A 20,327-nucleotide genomic window follows, 5' to 3' on the forward strand; every position below is an offset into this window, starting at 1 on the left:
TTTCGGACTATAAGACGCACTTTTTACCTTCAAAAATGTGGAGGAAAATGGGGGGTGCGTCTTGGCTCTGGCTGTGGTGGGGAGGTGGGGGAATGGCATCGGCGGAGCAGCGGGTTACACGAGGCTGTAGCTGGTGGCTGCTGCTAACTCCTGTTCCTGCTGCTAAAGAGAAATGAATATTCACCGCATTCCACTCCCATGGGCTTTGAGGGCAATGAATATTCATTTCTCTTTAATAATAGTATCTTGATATAATTAGCCTCCAACCCCGGTCCTGGTATGCATGGCCCCATCCTTATAATTGGCCCACACCACCATCCCCATTCCTATCCTTGTATGCATGGCCCCTTCAGAAAACATTAAAAAACAAACCATTACACTTACCTACCCCACGCTCCCTCACAGCGTCCTGCTCCAGTGCCAGCAACTGCTATATGCTTGTAAGCAGCGCATGGCAGGGACGTCATGTGCTGCTCACAAGCAAAGCACAGCTGCCAGGCCTGTGCACGCAAAGGGCATTGAGTATTCATTGCTCTTCAGCAGCGTGCAGTGTCAGCCACCGGCTTCCCGCTGCTACCTGCGGTCACGTGTGCCGCTACTTAAGAGAAATGAATATTTGTGAATACTCACTATTATCAGCGCTGCTTACAAGCTTAAAGCAGTTGCTGGCACCGGAGCAGGACGCTGCAAGGGAGCGCCGGGAAGGTAAGTGTAATGCATTGGTTTTTTTTTATATCTTCTGTTGGGGCCATGCATACCAGGATAGGAATGTGGGTGGGGGCCACTTATAAGGATGGACCCCTGCATACCAGGACGAGATGGGGCTCTGCATACCAGGACGAGATGGGGCCCTGCATACCAGGACGAGATGGGGCCCTGCATACCAGGACGAGATGGGGCCCTGCATACCAGGACGAGATGGGGCCATGCATACCAGGACGAGTTGGGGCCATGCATACCAGGATGAGATGGGGCCCTGCATACCAGGATGAGATGGGGCCCTGCATACCAGGATGAGATGGGGGCCCTGCATACCAGGATGAGATGGGGGCCCTGCATACCAGGACGAGATGGGGGCCCTGAATACCAGGATAGGGATGGGACCATGCATACCAGGATAGGGATGGGACCATCCATACTAGGATGAGATGGGGACCCTCCATACCAGGGTAGGGATGGGGCCATGCATACCAGGATAAGGATGAGGTGGCCATGCATACCAGGATAAGGATGAGGTGGCCATGCATACCAGGATAGGGATGAGGGGGCCATGTGTATCAGAATGGGGAGGAGGGGGCCCTGCATACCAGGATAGGGATGAGGGGGCCATATATACCAGGATAGGGGATATTAAGTACAGAATTGACCACATTTTTTTGTTCAATTTTTTTTCCTAATTTCCTTTAAAACCTAGGTGCGTCTTATGGTCCAAAAAATACAGTAATTTCAAGGAGGATTGTGATAAACTACAGGACAAACATTACACCTGTGCCATGATAGATCTCTAAGCTGTGCGTGGCTGATAGCTGTAATATACATTTATTCCTGCCTGCAGGAGAAGTGTTGGCTCCAGCCCTGGTGTCATGGATTCACTCCACGTCATGAATTCCATTATGTTTTCCATCCTAAGGAATTCAGATTACTGCACAATCTCTCCTGAAATGGGGGCGCTAATACTTTCTCTACTCTTCCGGTCAGGACTCATAGTGGCTCCAATGGTTCACCATAAATGAGGGCAGCTCCAGTTTAGTGTTCTCCCCTCGTACATACGTTGTTGTTGGGGATGTAACATATTTTTTTATTCTGTCTTTTTTTTTACCTATTCCTTCTGTATGATAGTTTGATTGTGGTGGGATCGGCCTTCCTGCCTAATGTGAGTCTGTAACTCCCTGATAGTCTTGAAAAAAATCTCTCCATCGCCTCTTCCAAATGTCTAAGATCTAAATTTAAAGGGAACCTGTCAGCAGGATTGTGCTCAGTAACCTACAGACACTGTCAGGTCTGCGCCGTTATACTGATTACAATGATACCGTGGTTGATGTTTAATCTGTATTTGTAGTTTTCAGTTAATGAGATTCTCGTGCTCTGGGGCGGGACTGTGGGTGGGGCTGTGGGCGGGGCTTTATGTGGTCTGATTACATATTCATCTGTATTGGCTTATGACAGGTCGCTGATCCCTCACTGACCTGCCCCCCATTATTACATAATGCATATAATAGCATTGATATTATTGGTGATAATGCCTATAATATTGTGGCTATTGTGAGGCTTAGAAAAAAATTACATCCAGAAAAATGTCACCGGCGATGGCGGCGCCTGCACAGTAGCATCTATAAGTAAGAGATAGAGGCTACTGGACAGGCGCCGCTGGAGTCATTTTACTGGATGTAATTTTTTTCTAAGCCTCACAATAGCCACAATATTATAGGCATTATCACCAATAATATCAACACTATTATATGCATTATGTAATAATGGGGGGCAGGTCAGTGAGGGATCAGCGACCTGTCAAAAGCCAATACAGATGAATATGTAATCAGCACACCTCTTAAAGCCCCGCCCACAGTCCCACCCCAGAGCACGAGAATCTCATTAACGGAAAGCTACAAATAAAGATTTAATCACCAGGTATCAAAGTAAGACACCTATCCATAACTAATCCTATAGTTATATGATAAATAAAGATGCAGCCAGAATAAAGTCTTTTATTAGAAATAAAACAAAACGCAGGGCAAGTGGGAAGAGCCGGGCAAAGCACCAGAATTGGCGCCTCTAATAGATGTGCCTTTTCTGGGCAGCTGCAGGCTGCTTGCTATTTTTATGCTGGGGGGTCAATATCCATCGCCCTTTACAAGCCTGAGAATACCAGCCCCCAACTGTCAGCTTTAGCAAGGCTGGTTGTCAAAAATGGGGGGGACTCCATGCCATGTTTTTAAATTATTTCTTTATATAATTAAAAAAACAGTGTGAGGACCCCTCTATTCTTGATAACCAGCCTTGCTGAAGCTGACAGATGAGGGTTGCAGCCCCCAGTTGTGAGTTTTCCCAGACTGGTTATAGAAAATACAGGGGAATCCACACCGTTTTTCTTCATTCATTTTTTTAGTTATAGCGCAGGCAGTGAGGAATACTCCCATCATCCACTCCTGCTGTCACTGTTCTTGGCAGCAGCAGGTGTAGGTTGATGGGAGTAATAGTCCCAAATGCCCGCACCTACTATCATCATTCTCACTTTAATATAGCTCTCATCAATCTCCCTGCCGGCAGAGCAGAGGAGAATGATGAGAGCATCTTCAGCACCCGCCACCGGGGAACAGCGATTAATGTAGCGCTTCTTCCCTGCCGGCTGTCCATGTGGTACGGATGCTGACATAGTTGTCACGCGTGTGCCACGAGTATTACACACATGGACATCTCCGGTACCGGAAATATCAGGACGTGTGACACCGGCCTTATACACAGTTCTCTTTAAATGACTAATATTTCTTCTTGAAACTCATCTGACAGAAAATATTGGCCCTTACGATAGTTTAGATTGTGACGTCACCGAGCCCCATACGCTAATTACCCCAGAGAGGTTTCACCACTAGCTGCTCATTTATTACTGATGGAGACTGTGGAGTTTGATCATTTCAGTAGATGTTATTGTCTATAGTCACAGTGTTTGATTACAGTAGTGTCCAAAATCCTCTGATTTAACCTCTTCCTGCAGCCAGTTTTGTGTTCTTAATCAGGCCCCATTATTAATATCTGACGTGTGTCACTTTATGTGGTGGTAAATTATTCACAGAGGATAATAGAAAACAAATGGATCTTACAAATTATTTCCAGCTTCGCACTATACCCTACATACGGTTGTACACTACTGTCTGGGCACATGGCAGTGTTCAGAAGGGAAGGAGCGCCATTTAGCTATTTGAATGCAGATCTAGCTGAATAGTTTGCAGACACAATGTATTCGGAGCACTGTTCATGGTCACCTGGCAGCTCAAAAGATGTCCACCATGAACATGCTTGGCTCTATCTTCTCTGCTCTCCATATCCCAAGGATTGCCTTGCTCATCACACTTTAACACCCATACATGAATCTGGACTTACACTGGGACCCCTAGGCTTGGACCATGGTGTTACCTGCTATTCTGTGGTGTTAGATGCCAAGAAGAATAGTCAGGTAGCTGGGTCAGAACCAGAAGGACAGAATACAGAATCAGAAGACACAAGAGTAGTCAGTAAACGGGCCACGGTCACAGCAGGAAACAAATACACAAGCCGCAAGCTGAGCACAGAGGACTGAACCAGAGGAGAACAGCGCTGTATCTGGCAGATTCCGGCCATGTGCTTTGCGCTTTAGTAGGGTGTGGTACTTTCCAATTGGCTGAAGTAGGGAGCAGATTACTCCAGCTGGACAGCAGGAACAGATCCCAGATGAGATTGGACACACCATATGCAGAAGCCCTAATATAACTAAATGACAGAAAAGCAAAATAGTCAAAATCTCCATAAAGTGATTCCATATTATAAATTAATTCACTGAGGGTTATAATCCTTAGGAGGAGTGAATATTTTGACTCCACAGCCACTTTCTGGGAATTAACACGCAGTGGATGTTGGAGAGTGAAAATTACACATTTGCCATTTTATTACCCAGCACATAGTGCCCAGATTGTGCTCCAGGAGACACACACCACAAATTAAGTGGGTTCTTCTCACTATAATATTGCTAAATACAGGGATCCTAAATGTTGTTTGTGCACACTGCAAGACTCCGAAGTGAGAGCGGATTTTGCTGGATTGGTTTATAGAAACCTTGTTGCTTTTCAACAGCCTTTGAGCCACTAATAGTGTGGGAACCTCTGTTTTTCCATTGACAGATGATGGACCTGAGTGGGGACTTGTTTTTTGTGAGATGAGAATTGGTATTATTTTCACCTACATAACATTGATTGGTTTCTTTTTATTTGATATTTGGAAGGCAGAATGAACAAACAGTTGAACACCGCACACTACTGGTTCATCCAACAAGGTTTTCTATTAGACTGTGAACTGTCATTGTCTTGGGAAATAATTAAAGCTTTTACATAGCTTGCCATTTTTATGGAGAGTTTAAGTAGAAACATTCAAAAATATAAAACTCAAGGATATTTTATTAAAAAATATTTTTTTTTATCTTAGCAGATGACTGTACCAGGAGATCAGAGGGACGGATGACATCTTCAATTTTTAAATCAGATGATCTTGAGATCCTACAAGATACAACTGAAGTGACTCCAGATATACCATCATCCATTCACAGCAAAGATCTGCCATCTGATCCTATGAAACAGGTCCCATCTTCTGATTCATTACCGATTACTAAGGAAAATCAAAGTCACAAAAGAGGCAATAAAAAACAAACTGCTCCTAAAGCAAAGAAGTCATTTTCATGTTCAGAATGTGGGAAATATTTTGCACAGAAATCACATTTTGTTAGGCACCAGAGGACTCACACAGGGGAGAAGCCTTTTTACTGTTCAGAATGTGGGAAATGTTTTGCACAGAAATCACATTTTGTTAGACACCAGAGAACTCACACAGGGGAGAAGCCTTTTTCCTGTTCAGAATGTGGGAAATGTTTTAACAATAAATCAGATTGTGTTAAGCACCAGAGAATCCACACAGGGGAGAAGCCTTTTTCCTGTTCAGAATGTGGGAAATGTTTTAACACTAAATCAGATTGTGCTAAGCACCAGAGAATCCACACAGGGGAGAAGCCTTTTTCTTGTTCAGAATGTGGAAAATGTTTTAACACTAAATCAGAATGTGTTAAGCACCAGAGAATCCACACAGGAGAGAAGCCATTTTCATGTTTAGAATGTGGGAAATGTTTTGGACACAAATCACATTTTCTTTCCCACAAGAGAACTCACACAGGGGAGAAGCCTTTTTCATGTTCAGAATGTGGGAAATGTTTTAGGAATAAATCAGATTGTGTTATGCACCAGAGAACTCACACAGGGGAGAAGTCTTTTTCATGTTCAGAATGTGGGAAATATTTTGCACATAAATCAGATTTTGTTACCCATCAAAGAATTCACACAGGGGAGAAACCCTTTTCTTGTTCAGAATGTGGGAAATATTTTGCACAGAAAGCACATCTTGTTGTCCACCAGAGAATTCACACAGGAGAGAAGCCTTTTCCCTGTTCAGAATGTGGTAAATGTTTTAACACTAAATCAGATTGTGTTAAGCACCAGAGAATCCACACAGGGGAGAAACCTTTTTCATGTTCAGAATGTGGGAAATGTTTTGATACTAAATCACATTGTGTTAAGCACCAGAGAACTCACACAGGAGAGAAGCCGTTTTCATGTTTAAAATGTGGGAAATATTTTGCACATAAATCACATTTTGTTACCCATCAAAGAATTCACACAGGGGAGAAACTCTTTTCTTGTTCAGAATGTGGGAAATGTTTTGCACAGAAAGCACATTTTGTTGTCCACCAGAGAACTCACACAGGGGAGAAGCCTTTTCCCTGTTCAGAATGTGGGAAATGTTTTAACAATAAATCAGATTGTGTTAAGCACCAGAGAATCCACACAGGGGAGAAGCCTTTTTCATGTTCAGAATGTGGGAAATGTTTTAACACTAAATCACATTGTGTTAAGCACCAGAGAACTCACACAGGAGAGAAGCCGTTTTCATGTTTAAAATGTGGGAAATATTTTGCACAGAAATCACGTTTTCTTACCCACCAGAGAACTCACACAGGGGAGAAGCCTTCTTCCAGTTCAGAATGTGGGTAATATTTTAACCAGAAAACGCTTCTTGAACGCCATCAGAGCAGTCACACAGAGGAGAAGCCATTTTCATTTTCTTAATGTGGGAAATATTTTACTTGGAAATCAACTGTTAATAAACATCAGAGACGTCACATAGCGGAGTATACTTTTATATGTTCATAGTGTTGGAATAGTTTTAACCAAAATTGCATCTTCTTAAATGGTTTGTCTCTTGTCATTCCTCATGTTTGCTGAAGAAAGGAAAAAACTAAACTTTATTAGTTGCAAATGTAAAACTATACCCATAATTCACCCCCTGAAGGTTAGTTGGAAAGTGACTAATAGAAAAAACATATACCCCACATCTCAGTATATAGGGTGAGGTGACGTATACACACTCACTCTCCAAGCCTCTCATTTCTACGGGTTTCATTGTCCTCTCCAAAGACGACTCATCAGGAGACTATTTAATGTTGATCTATATTCAAGCGAGACTAAACGGAAAAAAAAAAACTAAAATCATGTATTATCCGAAACAGTCAGAAAATTAGCCCCATATTGGCAGATCCCAGACCTCAAACTATATACTTTGTAAGTTTATAAGCCCCTCCCGTGTCAGGAATAGATAGTATGAATTTGAATTTACCAAATGGCTGCAATGAAACAAAGAGTGAAAAATTTAAAGGGGTCTGAATACTTTCCGTACACACTGTATCAGTAAAAATAACTCCTCTTTATTAGGTAAAGTAAAAAAGAATTGCACTATTTTCCGATACCCGTCGCGTCTCCATTTTTCATGATCTTGGGTTGGGTGAGGGATTATTTTTTGTGTGCCGAGCGGATGATTTTAATGAATAACATTTTGGTGCAGATACGATCTTTTGATCATCCTTTATTGCATTTCAATGCAATGTTGTGGCGACCAAAAAAAAAGTAATTCTGGGGTTTTTACTTTTTTTCTCGTTACGCCATTTAGCGATCGGGTTAATTCTTTTTTATAGTGATAGATCGGGCGATTCTAAATGCCGCTATAACAAATATGTGTATGGTTGATTTTTTATTGTTTTATTTTGAAAAGGGGTAATTTGAACTTTTTTTTTTATATATTTTTAAAAACATTTCTTTTTTTACTTTTGGCATTGTGAAGACATACAGCATTGTATCTTAATTAACCAGATGACTATTTTTTAGCAAACGAACAAAGAATAATAGAATGTTATCTGTATGTTGGCTTTAAATTTAAGTGTTGATTTCTGGTTGGTCAAGAAAACAGACTTTTGTATAAGCCGGTAATATTGACTTTTATTGTGCGCTTATCCTTGATCACTGGTGATGTTTGCTGATATGCTAATTATGCATTGTGTTATGGAGCCAGTTTGTTGACTTCTAAACAGAGAGGGAAAAACTATGCAAATAGTTTAAATAATCAAGTAATGCTATAATAATCTCATCTCCATTCTTACCCTTTATGTAAATACTGAATGAGGGACACTTGTTAAGTCTAAAAATAGGTTACATGCCTCTGTATAAAGAGACTGAGAGAGAGAAATAGCCAGAGAGATTCTGCCAAGACATCTATTCATCCAAAGGACAAGAGACAGGACAGCAGCCACAACATCGTCACAAGGGACATGGATCTATCATTCTATAGGAAACATCCTAGGGGTTTTCAGCCTCGGTTGGAAGAATACAGATCTGCTCCATTGACCATCACTGAACCATGGATACGTTTGCAGAAGCCAGATTGTGATCTTTGGATCAACTGGCCTTGTACCTTGTATGGACTCAATGGACTGTCATCTTCCTACACTTGTTGTTACCTCCTCTCTGTGTGCGGGCCACAGGTGGAGTAACCGACCCTGGAATATGAAGCCAAGTTGTGATCCTCGGTTCAGCTGGCCTTGTATGGACTGTCATCTTCCTACGCTTGTCATTACCTCCTCTCTGTGTGCGTGCCACAAATGGGGTAGTGACCCTGGAAGATCTGAAGTCACAGAAGCTATTTTCCTGGCGGGTCAATGGAAGGGTGAGACTCTGTAATGTGCCCCATCTTGGGTATTTTTCTGACACTGTTCTATCTGCCTGTTTTGTGGTACAATAAAGCATTGCCATACTGTTTACCCTCACCCTGTGTTGTCTGAGTAGCGTTTTGCCCATGCTAATAGGAGAGCGGGAGTTCGGCAGGATGATCCCTGGTTCATGTGGTTTTGGCTACCGGATGGTGCGCATAGCATTCCGGCAGTGACAAGCATAGAGGTCTGCTGGAAACCTCTTTTTGTCATGCCCACCCATCCGTGACCTATGGTAATGTGACGGGGTCACCAATGGGATGGATTTCCGGTGTGCTTGCTGGAAGTGCGCATTAAATGCTGCTGCCAGATGCTGTTAGGGGCAAATGGCAACTGTTCAAAACGGCTGATGTGCCGGAAAAGATGTAAGCTCACCGCCTGAGCCCACATCAAAGAGAGGAAGTACATTTACGCCTGATGTCGGAAAGGGGTTAAAGGGGATTGTTTTTACAGAGAAAGACGTGGTAATCAATCATGTATACAGCTTATAATGTTAAATAGTATAGAGTTAAGACAAGAAAATATAATTTGTGTAAACCATGTGTAGATATAAAAATTCAGTCAAATGTTGAAACAGAACAAGAAAACACACAATGACAAATTTGCAAAAATACTCTGCAGTAAAAAAAATGACAGTAATCAGCAAGTGCTGGATAACAAATACAGGGTATTTAGTCAATACATTTATTGCAAAAAGTGTATAGCAAGCTGCTCCACCACATCACGGTAACCCTTCACGGAGCAGTCCCTATCTAATGTATTTAAAACCTGAACATGTGAACAGTGTCTAAATGAACAGGATACAGACAGGCGCCCCCCAGTATGAGCTCGTGGTGCAAGGCAACTCATGTGCATGTCACACAAGAGAGGGGTGGGGTCTCCCAAACCATGCTAAGCAAGGAAAAAATGGATTAAAAACATATGTGACATGCACAAGTGTGAACAAGTCGGTCAGACAGTGTTCACGCCACCCACTGGCTGAAACACAACAAGAAAACACAAAATGACAAATTTGCAAAAATACTCTGCAGTAAAAAATATGACAGTAATCAGCAAGTGCTGGATAACAAATACAGGGTATTTAGTCGATACATTTTTTGCAAAAAGTGTATAGCAAGCTGCTCCACCACATCACGGTAACCCTTCATGGAGCAGTCCCTATCTAATGTATTTAAAACCTGAACATGTGAACAGTGTCTAAATGAACAGGATACAGACAGGCGCCCCCCAGTATGGGCTCGTGGTGCAAGGCAGCTCATTTATGTGCATGTCACACAAGAGAGGGGTGGGGTTTCCCAAACCATGCTAAGCAAGGAAAAAACGGATTAAAAACATATGTGACATGCACAAGTGTGAACAAGTCGGTCAGACAGTGTTCACGCCACCCACTGGCTGTAACACAACAAGAAAACACAAAATGACAAATTTGCAAAAATACTCTGCAGTAAAAAATATGACAGTAATCAGCAAGTGCTGGATAACAAATACAGGGTATTTAGTCGTTACATTTTTTGCAAAAAAAATTGTCATTTTGTTTTTTCTTGTTGTGTTTCAGTTAGTGGGTGGCGTGAACACTGTCTGACCGACTTGTTCACACTTGTGCATGTCACATATGTTTTAATCCGTTTTTTCCTTGCTTAGCATGGTTTGGGAGACCCCACCCCTCTCTTGTGTGACATGCACATAAATGAGCTGCCTTGCACCACGAGCCCATACTGGGGGGCGCCTGTCTGTATCCTGTTCATTTAGACACTTCACATGTTCAGGTTTTAAATACATTAGATAGGGACTGCTCCGTGAAGGGTTACCGTGACGTGGTGGAGCAGCTTGCTATACACTTTTTACAAAAAATGTATCGACTGAATACCCTGTATTTGTTATACAGCACTTGCTGATTACTGTCATATTTTTCACTGCAGAGTATTTTTGCAAATTTGTCATTTTGTGTTTTCTTGTTGTGTTTCAGCCAGTGGGTGGCATGAACACTGTCTGATCGACTTGTTCAAACTTGTGCATGTCACATGTGTTTTTAAATGTCAAATGTTGTAGCTCCATCTAGTGGCTATGTGCAAAAGTGCCACCATAGAGTAAAATGTATCCTAAGAGAGCATCACTATCAAGGTGGGGATGAGATAAGTGCACCGTATTTATTGAGTATAAGATAAATCCATGCATAGATATATGTAAACGGATTGTAGATATATCACTTGGTATCAGTTTATAAGGTGAATAGATACTGTGCACTTATAAATGAATAGCTTATATAATGAGGACACGGGGGCGTGTCTGGATGAGGAGCTGAGCGGGCACAGGGAACGCTAGCTGCATGCCCCAGCAGCAACTAACGGTCAGGGAAACCCGCAATTCCACTCACCACGACCTCAGACGGGGTCCGGGCACTGATGGGGCAGGCAACGAGGAGCAGGGGAGCAGCGCTGGTCAGGATACCGGTCTTTGTGCCAGCGCCCGAGAAAATCCAAGATGGCCACCGCAGCATTCACCATGCAGCCAGCGGCTGTGTGGAGCGCTCTGGGGGTGTCTGATCTCCTGACACTGGATCAGACCTCACCGGAGAGGGGCATGAGTGCAGTGGAGCAGGCACAGGAGAGATTGGGCAGCTCTTCATCCAGGAGCCCGGAGAAGCAGAGCAACAAATTGCAAGTATGTGCACCTGATACAGGGCACCCCTCCACCTCCATCACTGAGGCCACACTGAAGTCCCTGTTAGGAGATCTAAAGCAGGCTATAGATAGTGACATTACCTCAGCCCTCACTGCACTACAGAAAGACATTGGGCACATAAGGGATAGAACAGCCCATATTGAGGAGAAGCTGGAGGAATTCACCACAGCCCACAACCATTTAGTGGACTCTGATTATGAGGCAGATGAGGAGACCACCACCCTAAAACTAAAGCTGGTGGATTTGGAGGACCGCTCCAGGCGCAACAATCTGCGCTTTAGGGGGATACCAGAAAGTGTTGCTGCGGACGCGTTGTAGGAGTTCCTAACAGATTTCTTTACCGCACTAGTTCCTGAGGCGGAGCAGCGAGACCTCATAATAGAGCGCACAGGATCTCCAAAACCTAAAAGTGCCCCCGCCTCTGTGCTCAGGGATGTAATTGCCAGGCTTTATTTTTATCATTTTAAAGAAGCCATTAGCAAAGCTGCAGCGGGTGGACCGGAGCTCCCAGAGGTTCAAGAACATCATGGTGTTCACTGACCTATCCGCCGTGACCCTGAACAGAAGGCGGAAGTTCTCCACAGCCACCAAGATCCTACAGGACAACGGGATCACGCACAAGTGGGGCTACCCGGTGATCTTCACCAAGAATGGGGTCACACAGGTCCTGACTTCCCCCTGAGAGGCCATGCCTCTTCTGCAGAAGTGGTCGCTGACGACGGTGGACGAGGATACCAGCTCCCCGCTGAAGAAGATGCCACCCACCCTGATGAAGGAGTGGACATGAACAAAAGAAGAGAATACAAGACTATTTTTCACCATGGCCTGCGGAGGCACGAGAGGAGAGGTTTTTTTGTTTCTCTTCACCCCCCCACTATATACTGGATAGAGGAGCATATCAGCCCCCAATGCCCCCACTATATACTGGATAGAGAAGCATATCAGCCCCCAATGCCCCCACTATATACTGGATAGAGGAGCATATCAGCCTCCAATGCCCCCACTATATACTGGATAGAGGAGCATCTCCAGGAGGTTCACTTAGAACCAAACTCTATTTTTGAAGCTGTTACAGTTTTTTCACAAAATTAAAATTTGCTTTTTGTTATTCCCCCATTTTTTCCTAATTGTCTAGTGGTGACACATAGATTGTATCTGTAATCTGTACATGGTTCTTCACATTTCTAGCATTAATGTAAAGGGACAGAATAGTCCATTCAGAAGATCCCTTCTATGGAAAGAGGCCAAATCCCTAAAACCAGATGTATTGTGCATTCAGGAAACCCACCTAAATAGCACTGACGCCCCCAGACTGCAGAATAGAAATTTCCCAAATGTCTTTCATTCCCCTGCAATTGACAAAAAAAGAGGAGTAGTAATCGCGATATAGAACACCGTCACCTTCCAGCTAATCACCAGCGTAGTGGACGACAAGGGCAGATACGTCATCCTAGTCTGCACTATAAATAACAAGACCTACACAATTGTCTCTATTTATGCCCCTAACTCCAAGCAGATTTCATTTCTTAAAGGTACCCTGGTGGTAGTAGCAAAGGTTAAAAAAGGCGCCCTGTTAGTCTGCGGGGACTTTACCATCACCTCCGAGCGGGATTACACCTTCTATTCACACTCCCATAGAGGTGACTCCAGAATTGACCTAATGGTCAAAGATAAATGGTTATTACAGGACATCCAAAAGGCCACGATAGGGAACATAACCTGGTCGGACCACGCCCCAGTCTCCTGTTAAATTACAGAGGGATACAACTATCTGACATATTCCCTATGGAGAGTAAATAACTACTGAATCACATCCCATAAAATTAGGCCCCAATTGCAGGAAGCATTATCAGAATATTTCACAATTAATAACACACCTGATGTGTCCGTATCTACAGTATGGTGCGCCCACAAGGCCGACATCCAGGGTAAAATAGCGTCCCAGAATAAAAAAGCGACACTACACCAAATAGAGAAAATTAATCAAAACATAGCGCACTAGAAGAGGCACACAAACGTAGCCCCACAAACACAATCCTCCAAACATTACAGAAACTAAGGTATGAACTATACCAACTGCTCCAACCCAAATACGAGCACAATCTACGGAATAGTAAAGCCAAATATTACTGGCAGGGAAACAAACGGGCAAAATTTTAGCATAAGTGAATAGTCTCCGCGAGCTCAACGATCACTGGATTTTGTCCGTTGCAGCTGAAAAGAGGAAATTAGCAAACCAGGGGAAGAGTCCTGAGGAGAGAATTTGCATATTCCCAGTGCCTTCTGGGATAAGTGAAGAGTCTCCGCGAGCTCAACGATCACTGGATTTTGGCCGTTGCAGCTGAAAAGAGGAAATCGGTAAATTTTGGCTAATTTTTCATTGCTTTGAAATCTCTTTAACACTAACAATATGGAAGAGGCCAGGAGCCATTTGGTGAGCTGCATTTCTTGCTACATGTTCACAGACTTACCAGTGGAAAAGCCAAACTTCACATGCCACAAATGCAAGCTTGTGTCCCTGTTGGAGGAAAAGTTGCAAAATCTCGAAGAGAGGTTAGCTACATTGAAGATCATTAAGAAAGGTGAAGAGTTCTTAGACAGAGCAGAATTATCTCTTCATGTTACAGAAAGAGAAGAAATTCGAAGTGCACCTGAAGAAACAGAGGAATGTAGACATATGACCCAGAGAAGCAGGAGGATCAGGAGGCAGTCAGCACCCATACTGCTCAGGAACCAGTACCAGGCTCTTACGCAGGAGAATGATGAAGAAATACATCAGGATGAGACTTTTCCCACAAACAGCAACCTTGTACTCCTTCAGAATCCTCCTAGATGGAGAAAGAAAAATGTTGTGAAGAAGAAACGGAGAGTGGTGGTCATGGGGGATTCCCTGTTGAGAGTAAGAATACAAGGACTTACTTACTGTTTGGGTAAGAATACAAGGACAGAACAATGGAAAGGACACCATTGTAGGCATTTACTACAGGCCGCCTGTGCAAGCTGAAGATATGGATGAACTCTTTATGCATCAAATGGCCAAGTTCTCCAAAAATATGACATAGTTTTCATGGGAGATTTCAACTATCCAGACATTTGTTGGGAATCTCTCTCAGGCAAAACTAACAGGTCAAGGAAATTCTTATCCTCTCTTGCTGACAACTTTATCTTCCAAAAGGTAAGGGAGAAAACAAGGGGAACTGCTACCTTGGATCTAATCCTTATAAACAGGGAGGAAATGGTTGAGGAGCTAAAAGTGGCTGGGACCCTAGGAGGTAGCGACCGTGCTATTTTAGAATTTTGGATAACTAGAGGAGGAAGACGTCAAGGTTAGATTTCAGAAAAGCAGATTTTAAGGGATTCAGAAAGAGAATTGGAGGGATCCAATGGCTGGATATCCTTAAGGACAAAAATGCCCAGGAAGGATGGGAAATCTTGAAAAATGAAATTCTCAAAGCACAATTGTTAACAATTCCGAAAAGAGGGAAGAATAGGAGAAACATTTAAGGAAACCAGGATGGATGAACACAGAACTTAAGCACATGCTAAAAAGGAAGAATGAAATGTTTATAAAATGGAAAGAGGGAGGCATATCTAAAGAAGAATATAATGCTGTCTGCAGAACCTGCAGGGCACAAATCAGATTAGCTAAAGCTGACAATGAATTGAGGCTTGCAAGAGACATCAAAAGCAATAATAAAGAATTTTGGGGATATGTCAAAAGTAAAAGAAAAGTCAAAGATGCTATAGGATTTTTACCGGATGAAAATGATGAAATGGTAAGAAAGGATGATGAGAAGGCCGAACTTTTAAATTCCTATTTTGCATCTGTTTTCTCTCAGAAAGGAAATGTAACATCAACTGTTCTTCACTGTCCTATTAAGGGAATAGAGGAATCCAGGATATCTATAAACAGAAAGATAGTGAGGAAACACTTAGCTAACCTAAATGAATTCAAGTCTCCAGGTCCAGATGAACTACACCCCAGAGTACTGAAGGAGATAGTAGAAGAAATTTTTGAACCCCTCTCCATAGTATTTGAAAATTCTTGGAGTACAGGAGAAGTCCCAGAAGACTGGAGAAGAGCAAATGCTCCTATCTTCAAAAAGGGGAAGAAGGTGGACCCAAGCAACTATAGGCCGGTGAGTCTGACTTCTATACCAGGAAAGATCTTTGAACAAATTATTAAAAAACATGTATGTAAGTACCTGGATAAGAATGAAGTGATTAAACAGAGTCAGCATGGGTTTGTAACTAACAAGTCATGTCAGACTAACTTAATTTCCTTCTATAACAGAATCACTGATTGGGTGGATCAGGGAAATGCTGTAGATATAGTATATCTTGACTTCAGCAAAGCATTTGACAAAGTATCTCACACAATCCTTATTGAAAAAATGACTTGGTATGGAATGGACAAGGCAACTATTAGGTGGATTCATAACTGGCTTAGTGATTGGACCCAAAGTGTGGTCGTAAATGGATGCACATCCAGTTGGAAGAATGTCTCAAGGGGGGGTACCACAGGGCTCTGTCCTGGGACCTGTATTGTTCAACATCTTTTTCAACGATTTAGATGAAGGAATTGAGGGTAAACTGATTACATTTGCTGATGACACAAAGCTAGGAGGGATAGCTAATACTAGAGAAGAAAGTGAAAGGATTCAAAAAGGTATAAATAAACTGGAGCAGTGGGCAGCAACTAATGGAATGGTTTTTAACAGGGAAAAATGCAAAGTACTACATCTCGGCAATTAAAATAAAAAAGCATATACAGAATGGGAGGAATAGGGCTAAGCAACAGCACATGTGAAAAAGACTTGGGTATACTAATAGATCACAGACTGAATATAAGTCAACAGTGTGATGCAGCAGCAAAAAAGGCAAACGCAATTCTAGGATGTATTAACAGAAGCATACAGTCTAGATCACGTGAAGTCATTATTGCCCTCGACTCCTCTTTGGCCAGACCTCATCTGGAATACTGTGTCCAGTTTTGGGCGCCACATTTTAAAAAAGACATCAACAAACTGGAGCAAGTTCAGAAAAGAGCGACCAGAATGGTGACCGGTCTGCAAACCCTGTCTTATGAGGAAAGGTTGCAGGATTTGGGTATGTTTAGCTTGAAGAAGAGAAGAATGAGAGGAGACTTAATAGCTGTCTACAAATATTTCAAGGGCTGTCACATTGTAGAAGGATCATCTTTATTCTCATTTGCACAAGGAAAGACTAGAAGCAATGGGATGACACAGATTAGATATTAGAAAAAAACTTTTTGACAGTTAGAGTGATCAATGAGTGGAACAAGCTGCCACGAGAGGTGATGAGTTCTCTTTCAATAGAAGTCTTCAAACAGGCTGGACAGACATCTGTCTGGCATGATTTAGTGAATCCTGCTTTGAGCAGGGGGTTGGACCAGATGGCCCAGGAGGTCCCTTCCAACTCTACGATTCTATGATTTCTCCAAGATGGTGCACCTGGTGCCACTCTCGCGGCTACCTTCTGCACAAGACCTGGCAGCGTTGTTAAACTTGTCTTTCGTTTGCATGGAATGCCAGACAAGATAGTCAGTGACCGGGGTCCCCAGTTTGCGTCTCGATTCTGGGGAGAACTCTGTAGTCTGCTCAGCTTTGAGCTAAATCTCTCTTCGGCCTATCATCCCGAGACGAACGGGTTGGTAGAGAGAGCCAACCAGACCATGGTCACATACCTATGAAATTTTATCTCGGCCAGGCAAGATGACTGGGCATCCCTGCTACCATGGGCGGAGTTTGCTTTGAACAATGCTGTGGCCGATTCCACCGGCTAGACCCCATTCCTCCTTAATTATGGCCAGCTTCCGCGCGTCCCTGTCCCTATGCCCGTGTTGTCCACCAATTCCAGGGTGGCAGACTGGGTGGTGGAGGCTCGTGAAATTTTTTTTGATTCCGCTCAGGATGCCCTCCAGGCCTCCAAGGAGAAAATGTGGGTCTCCGCTGACATGCACCGGCATGCTGCTCCGACCTTTGCTCCTGGTGACTTAGTGTGGCTCTCTGCCCATAACATCAGGCTGCGGGTCGAGTCCACTAAGTTCGCACCTTGCTACATTGGCCCTTTCAAGGTCCTTGAGCAGATCAACCCTGTGGTCGACCGTCTGGCCCTTCCGCCACACTTGGCTATCACTGACACCTTCCACGTGTCCCTTATTAAGCCTGTCCACATGTCCCGGTTCTCCGAGTCATCTGCCGGGACATCAGACTTGTCCTCGGACGAGTTTGAGGTTAATGCCATCGTGGGATGCAGGGTGGTACTTGGAAAAAAGTTTTATCTGGTGGACTGGAAGGGTCATGGCCCAGATGATCGAACCTGGGAGCCAGTGGAGAACATCCGCGCTCCCCATCTCATTGTGGCATTTGAACATAGCGAGGCTCAGGGAGGAGGGGGCGGTAATGTTAGGCATCAGGTTCCTGCTGCTGCATAGGAGGAATCCTGAGCCTTGCCTTCTGCGGTCTCCCATTACTCTCCTACCACAGAGGAGGCTGCTCACCAGGGTCGTCAATCCCAGTGCCCTGCTCAGATTAGCACTGTGGGTTTGGTTGCTGCTGCCACCTCTGGTCCAGCTATAGCAATGCATGCTGGTCAGCAGCGAGCTACTCCAGGGACTAAGTCCTCCTTTCGTTCCACTGAGAATGCCTGTGGGACGATCTCTCATTGAAGATTGGAGGTCACATGCTTAGGTCCAGCTCCTGCTCTGATTCGACCATCAGGAAGGTCCCGGAAGGTCGTGGCTATAAAAGCCTCACATGGCCGCCCCGCTATGTGGTTTGATAGAGATTAATTCTTATTGTTATAGTGGTGTGTGTGATGATGGCTGTATGAGACAGGTGAATGACTCATTATGACTCCCCTCCCTCGGTTGTGTATGAGTTAGGGTCACAGAGTTAGAGTCAGCACCTAGTACTGGTACTGCCTAATGCCGCAGTGCATTCAGCTCTCTCATCCGTTAGTGCCAGTCAGCACAGGCATCACAGTACCGCTTGTGTAGCAGTGTCCGTCTGTACGGCGCCGTGCACAGATAGTGTGCTTTCCAGCACCAAGCTCAGGCTGGTTAGTGGCGACTGTAAGTGCAGAGGCAGTACATGCTCAGAGCGGCAGTCTAATGTGTGCTGCGCCCTGTGACGGTTAACAGGGCACAGCGTTCCAGGGGGAACCTTCCCTGGCTCCGCAGTAGCGGTTCCGGGGTAATGGGTCTAGAGGGGCAGGCTTCCCGTGTCTCGGAAGCAGTGTCCTTTGCCCTCACGCTAGCGCTCCTCTAGCCATAGTACACATAGTACTGACACTATTAGTCACTGACATCTATAAATCTAATGGTTCTGCAATGGTTTATTGTATGTGAACTATGTCTCCTATCCTGTCGGGTTCTGTAATGATTTTACAGAATTATCGGCGATTCTGCCATCTATATCTGTATGAACTATAAAGACCTATAATATTTCAGGCCATGGATCCGTCAAATGTCCATTCTGCAGTAAAATCTCTCCACACGGACACTTGTGAGGAGATCGCATCCTCGCTCTGCACACGGAGGACACACGGATCACTGATCAGGGAACATTTCTGTGATTCTCGGCCCTGAAACACCGACCGATTTTTTATACATTATGTGTGACCCCGGCCTCAGCCAGACTCTGGAAGGGGGGAAATAACTGAGATTTGGGCATTTTAGCTCCTGGTGTGGAGTCGATAGCACAATCATATGCCGCCATATAGTAGACGGCCGGTAACTGGTGAGAATTCCCTCCTGTGTGGGGTCTATTTCCCTCGAGAGAAATCACACGTTACATTCCACACATAACACTGTGTAGAGAAGGCGGCGCGGGGTAATTGTGCCAGTAGTGAGGGGCAAATAATGGCGGGAATGTCACTGACTGAGGAGAAGGCTCCATGGAGGTCTGCACTCCGGAGATCATGTGACCCCTGACTCCTCCCCTCCTGTGACCTCATCACAGGTCCTGTGCACAGAGCAGCCATATATGTGGAGTGCGGCTCTGCAGGTGGAGGTATGTGGAGATTCCCCCCATTACTGAGCGCGGGGGACATTAACCCCTTCTGCACTGAGACTCTTTATAAGAATCATCACGTTTCTGTGCTGTTTCCTGTAATAGATACATACGACCCCACTATGGAGGACAGGCAGTGAGGAGACGGAGTGTTCCCATAGTACAGGGCCCCTTTCTTGGCCCCACACAGTGTAATGCCCCCATTATGCCCCTGTAAGCAGCGTTCTGCCCCACAACCAGCTGACTCGGGCACTTTACCATGGCCGGTACCTCAGATTCCTCCCCGCACCCCTTTTCTTTGTCATGCTGCCGCCATCTGCCCCTGTCATGCCACCGCCTCTCCCTGTCACACCTCTCTATATAATATAATGCACTCCCCATAGGCAGAGTCTATAGTGTAATGCATCCCCATAGGCAGCCTCTATAGTGTAATGCATCCCCATAGGCAGACTATATAGTATAATGTATCCCCATAGGCAGACTCTATAATGTAATGCATCCACATAGGCAGCCTCTATAGAGTAATGCACTCCCCATAGGCAGCCTCTATAGTGTAATGCACCCCCATAGGCAGCCTCTATAGTATAATGCACCCCCATAGGCAGACTCTATAGCGTAATGCACTCCCCATAGGCAGCTTCTATAGCGTAATGCACTCCCCATAGGCAGCCTCTATAGTGTAATGCACCCCCATAGGCAGCCTCTATAGCGTAATGCATCCACATAGGCAGCCTCTATAGCGTAATGCACTCCCCATAGGCAGCCTCTATAGTGTAATG

The 20,327-nt window shown here is 44.3% G+C and overlaps 2 protein-coding genes across 2 annotated transcripts in view; one reads left to right on the forward strand and one right to left on the reverse strand.

Annotated features, from left to right (window-relative positions):
- LOC141077963 (uncharacterized) overlaps window positions 1-20,327 on the reverse strand; it is a 137,087-nt gene that overhangs the window by 54,424 nt on the left and 62,336 nt on the right. The gene's annotated exons all lie outside the window — the stretch shown is intronic.
- Window positions 5,179-7,157, forward strand: LOC141077968 (uncharacterized). Its single transcript, XM_073564750.1, has one exon. The coding sequence runs from the start codon at window positions 5,205-5,207 to the stop codon at window positions 6,783-6,785; it is 1,581 nt and encodes a 526-aa protein (XP_073420851.1). The 5' UTR covers window positions 5,179-5,204; the 3' UTR covers window positions 6,786-7,157.

Source organism: Dendrobates tinctorius, unplaced genomic scaffold (genome assembly GCF_039654945.1).
Source record: "Dendrobates tinctorius isolate UK_male_01 unplaced genomic scaffold, ASM3965494v1 ptg000485l, whole genome shotgun sequence".
In the NCBI taxonomy this organism is placed as follows: Eukaryota; Metazoa; Chordata; class Amphibia; order Anura; family Dendrobatidae; genus Dendrobates; species Dendrobates tinctorius.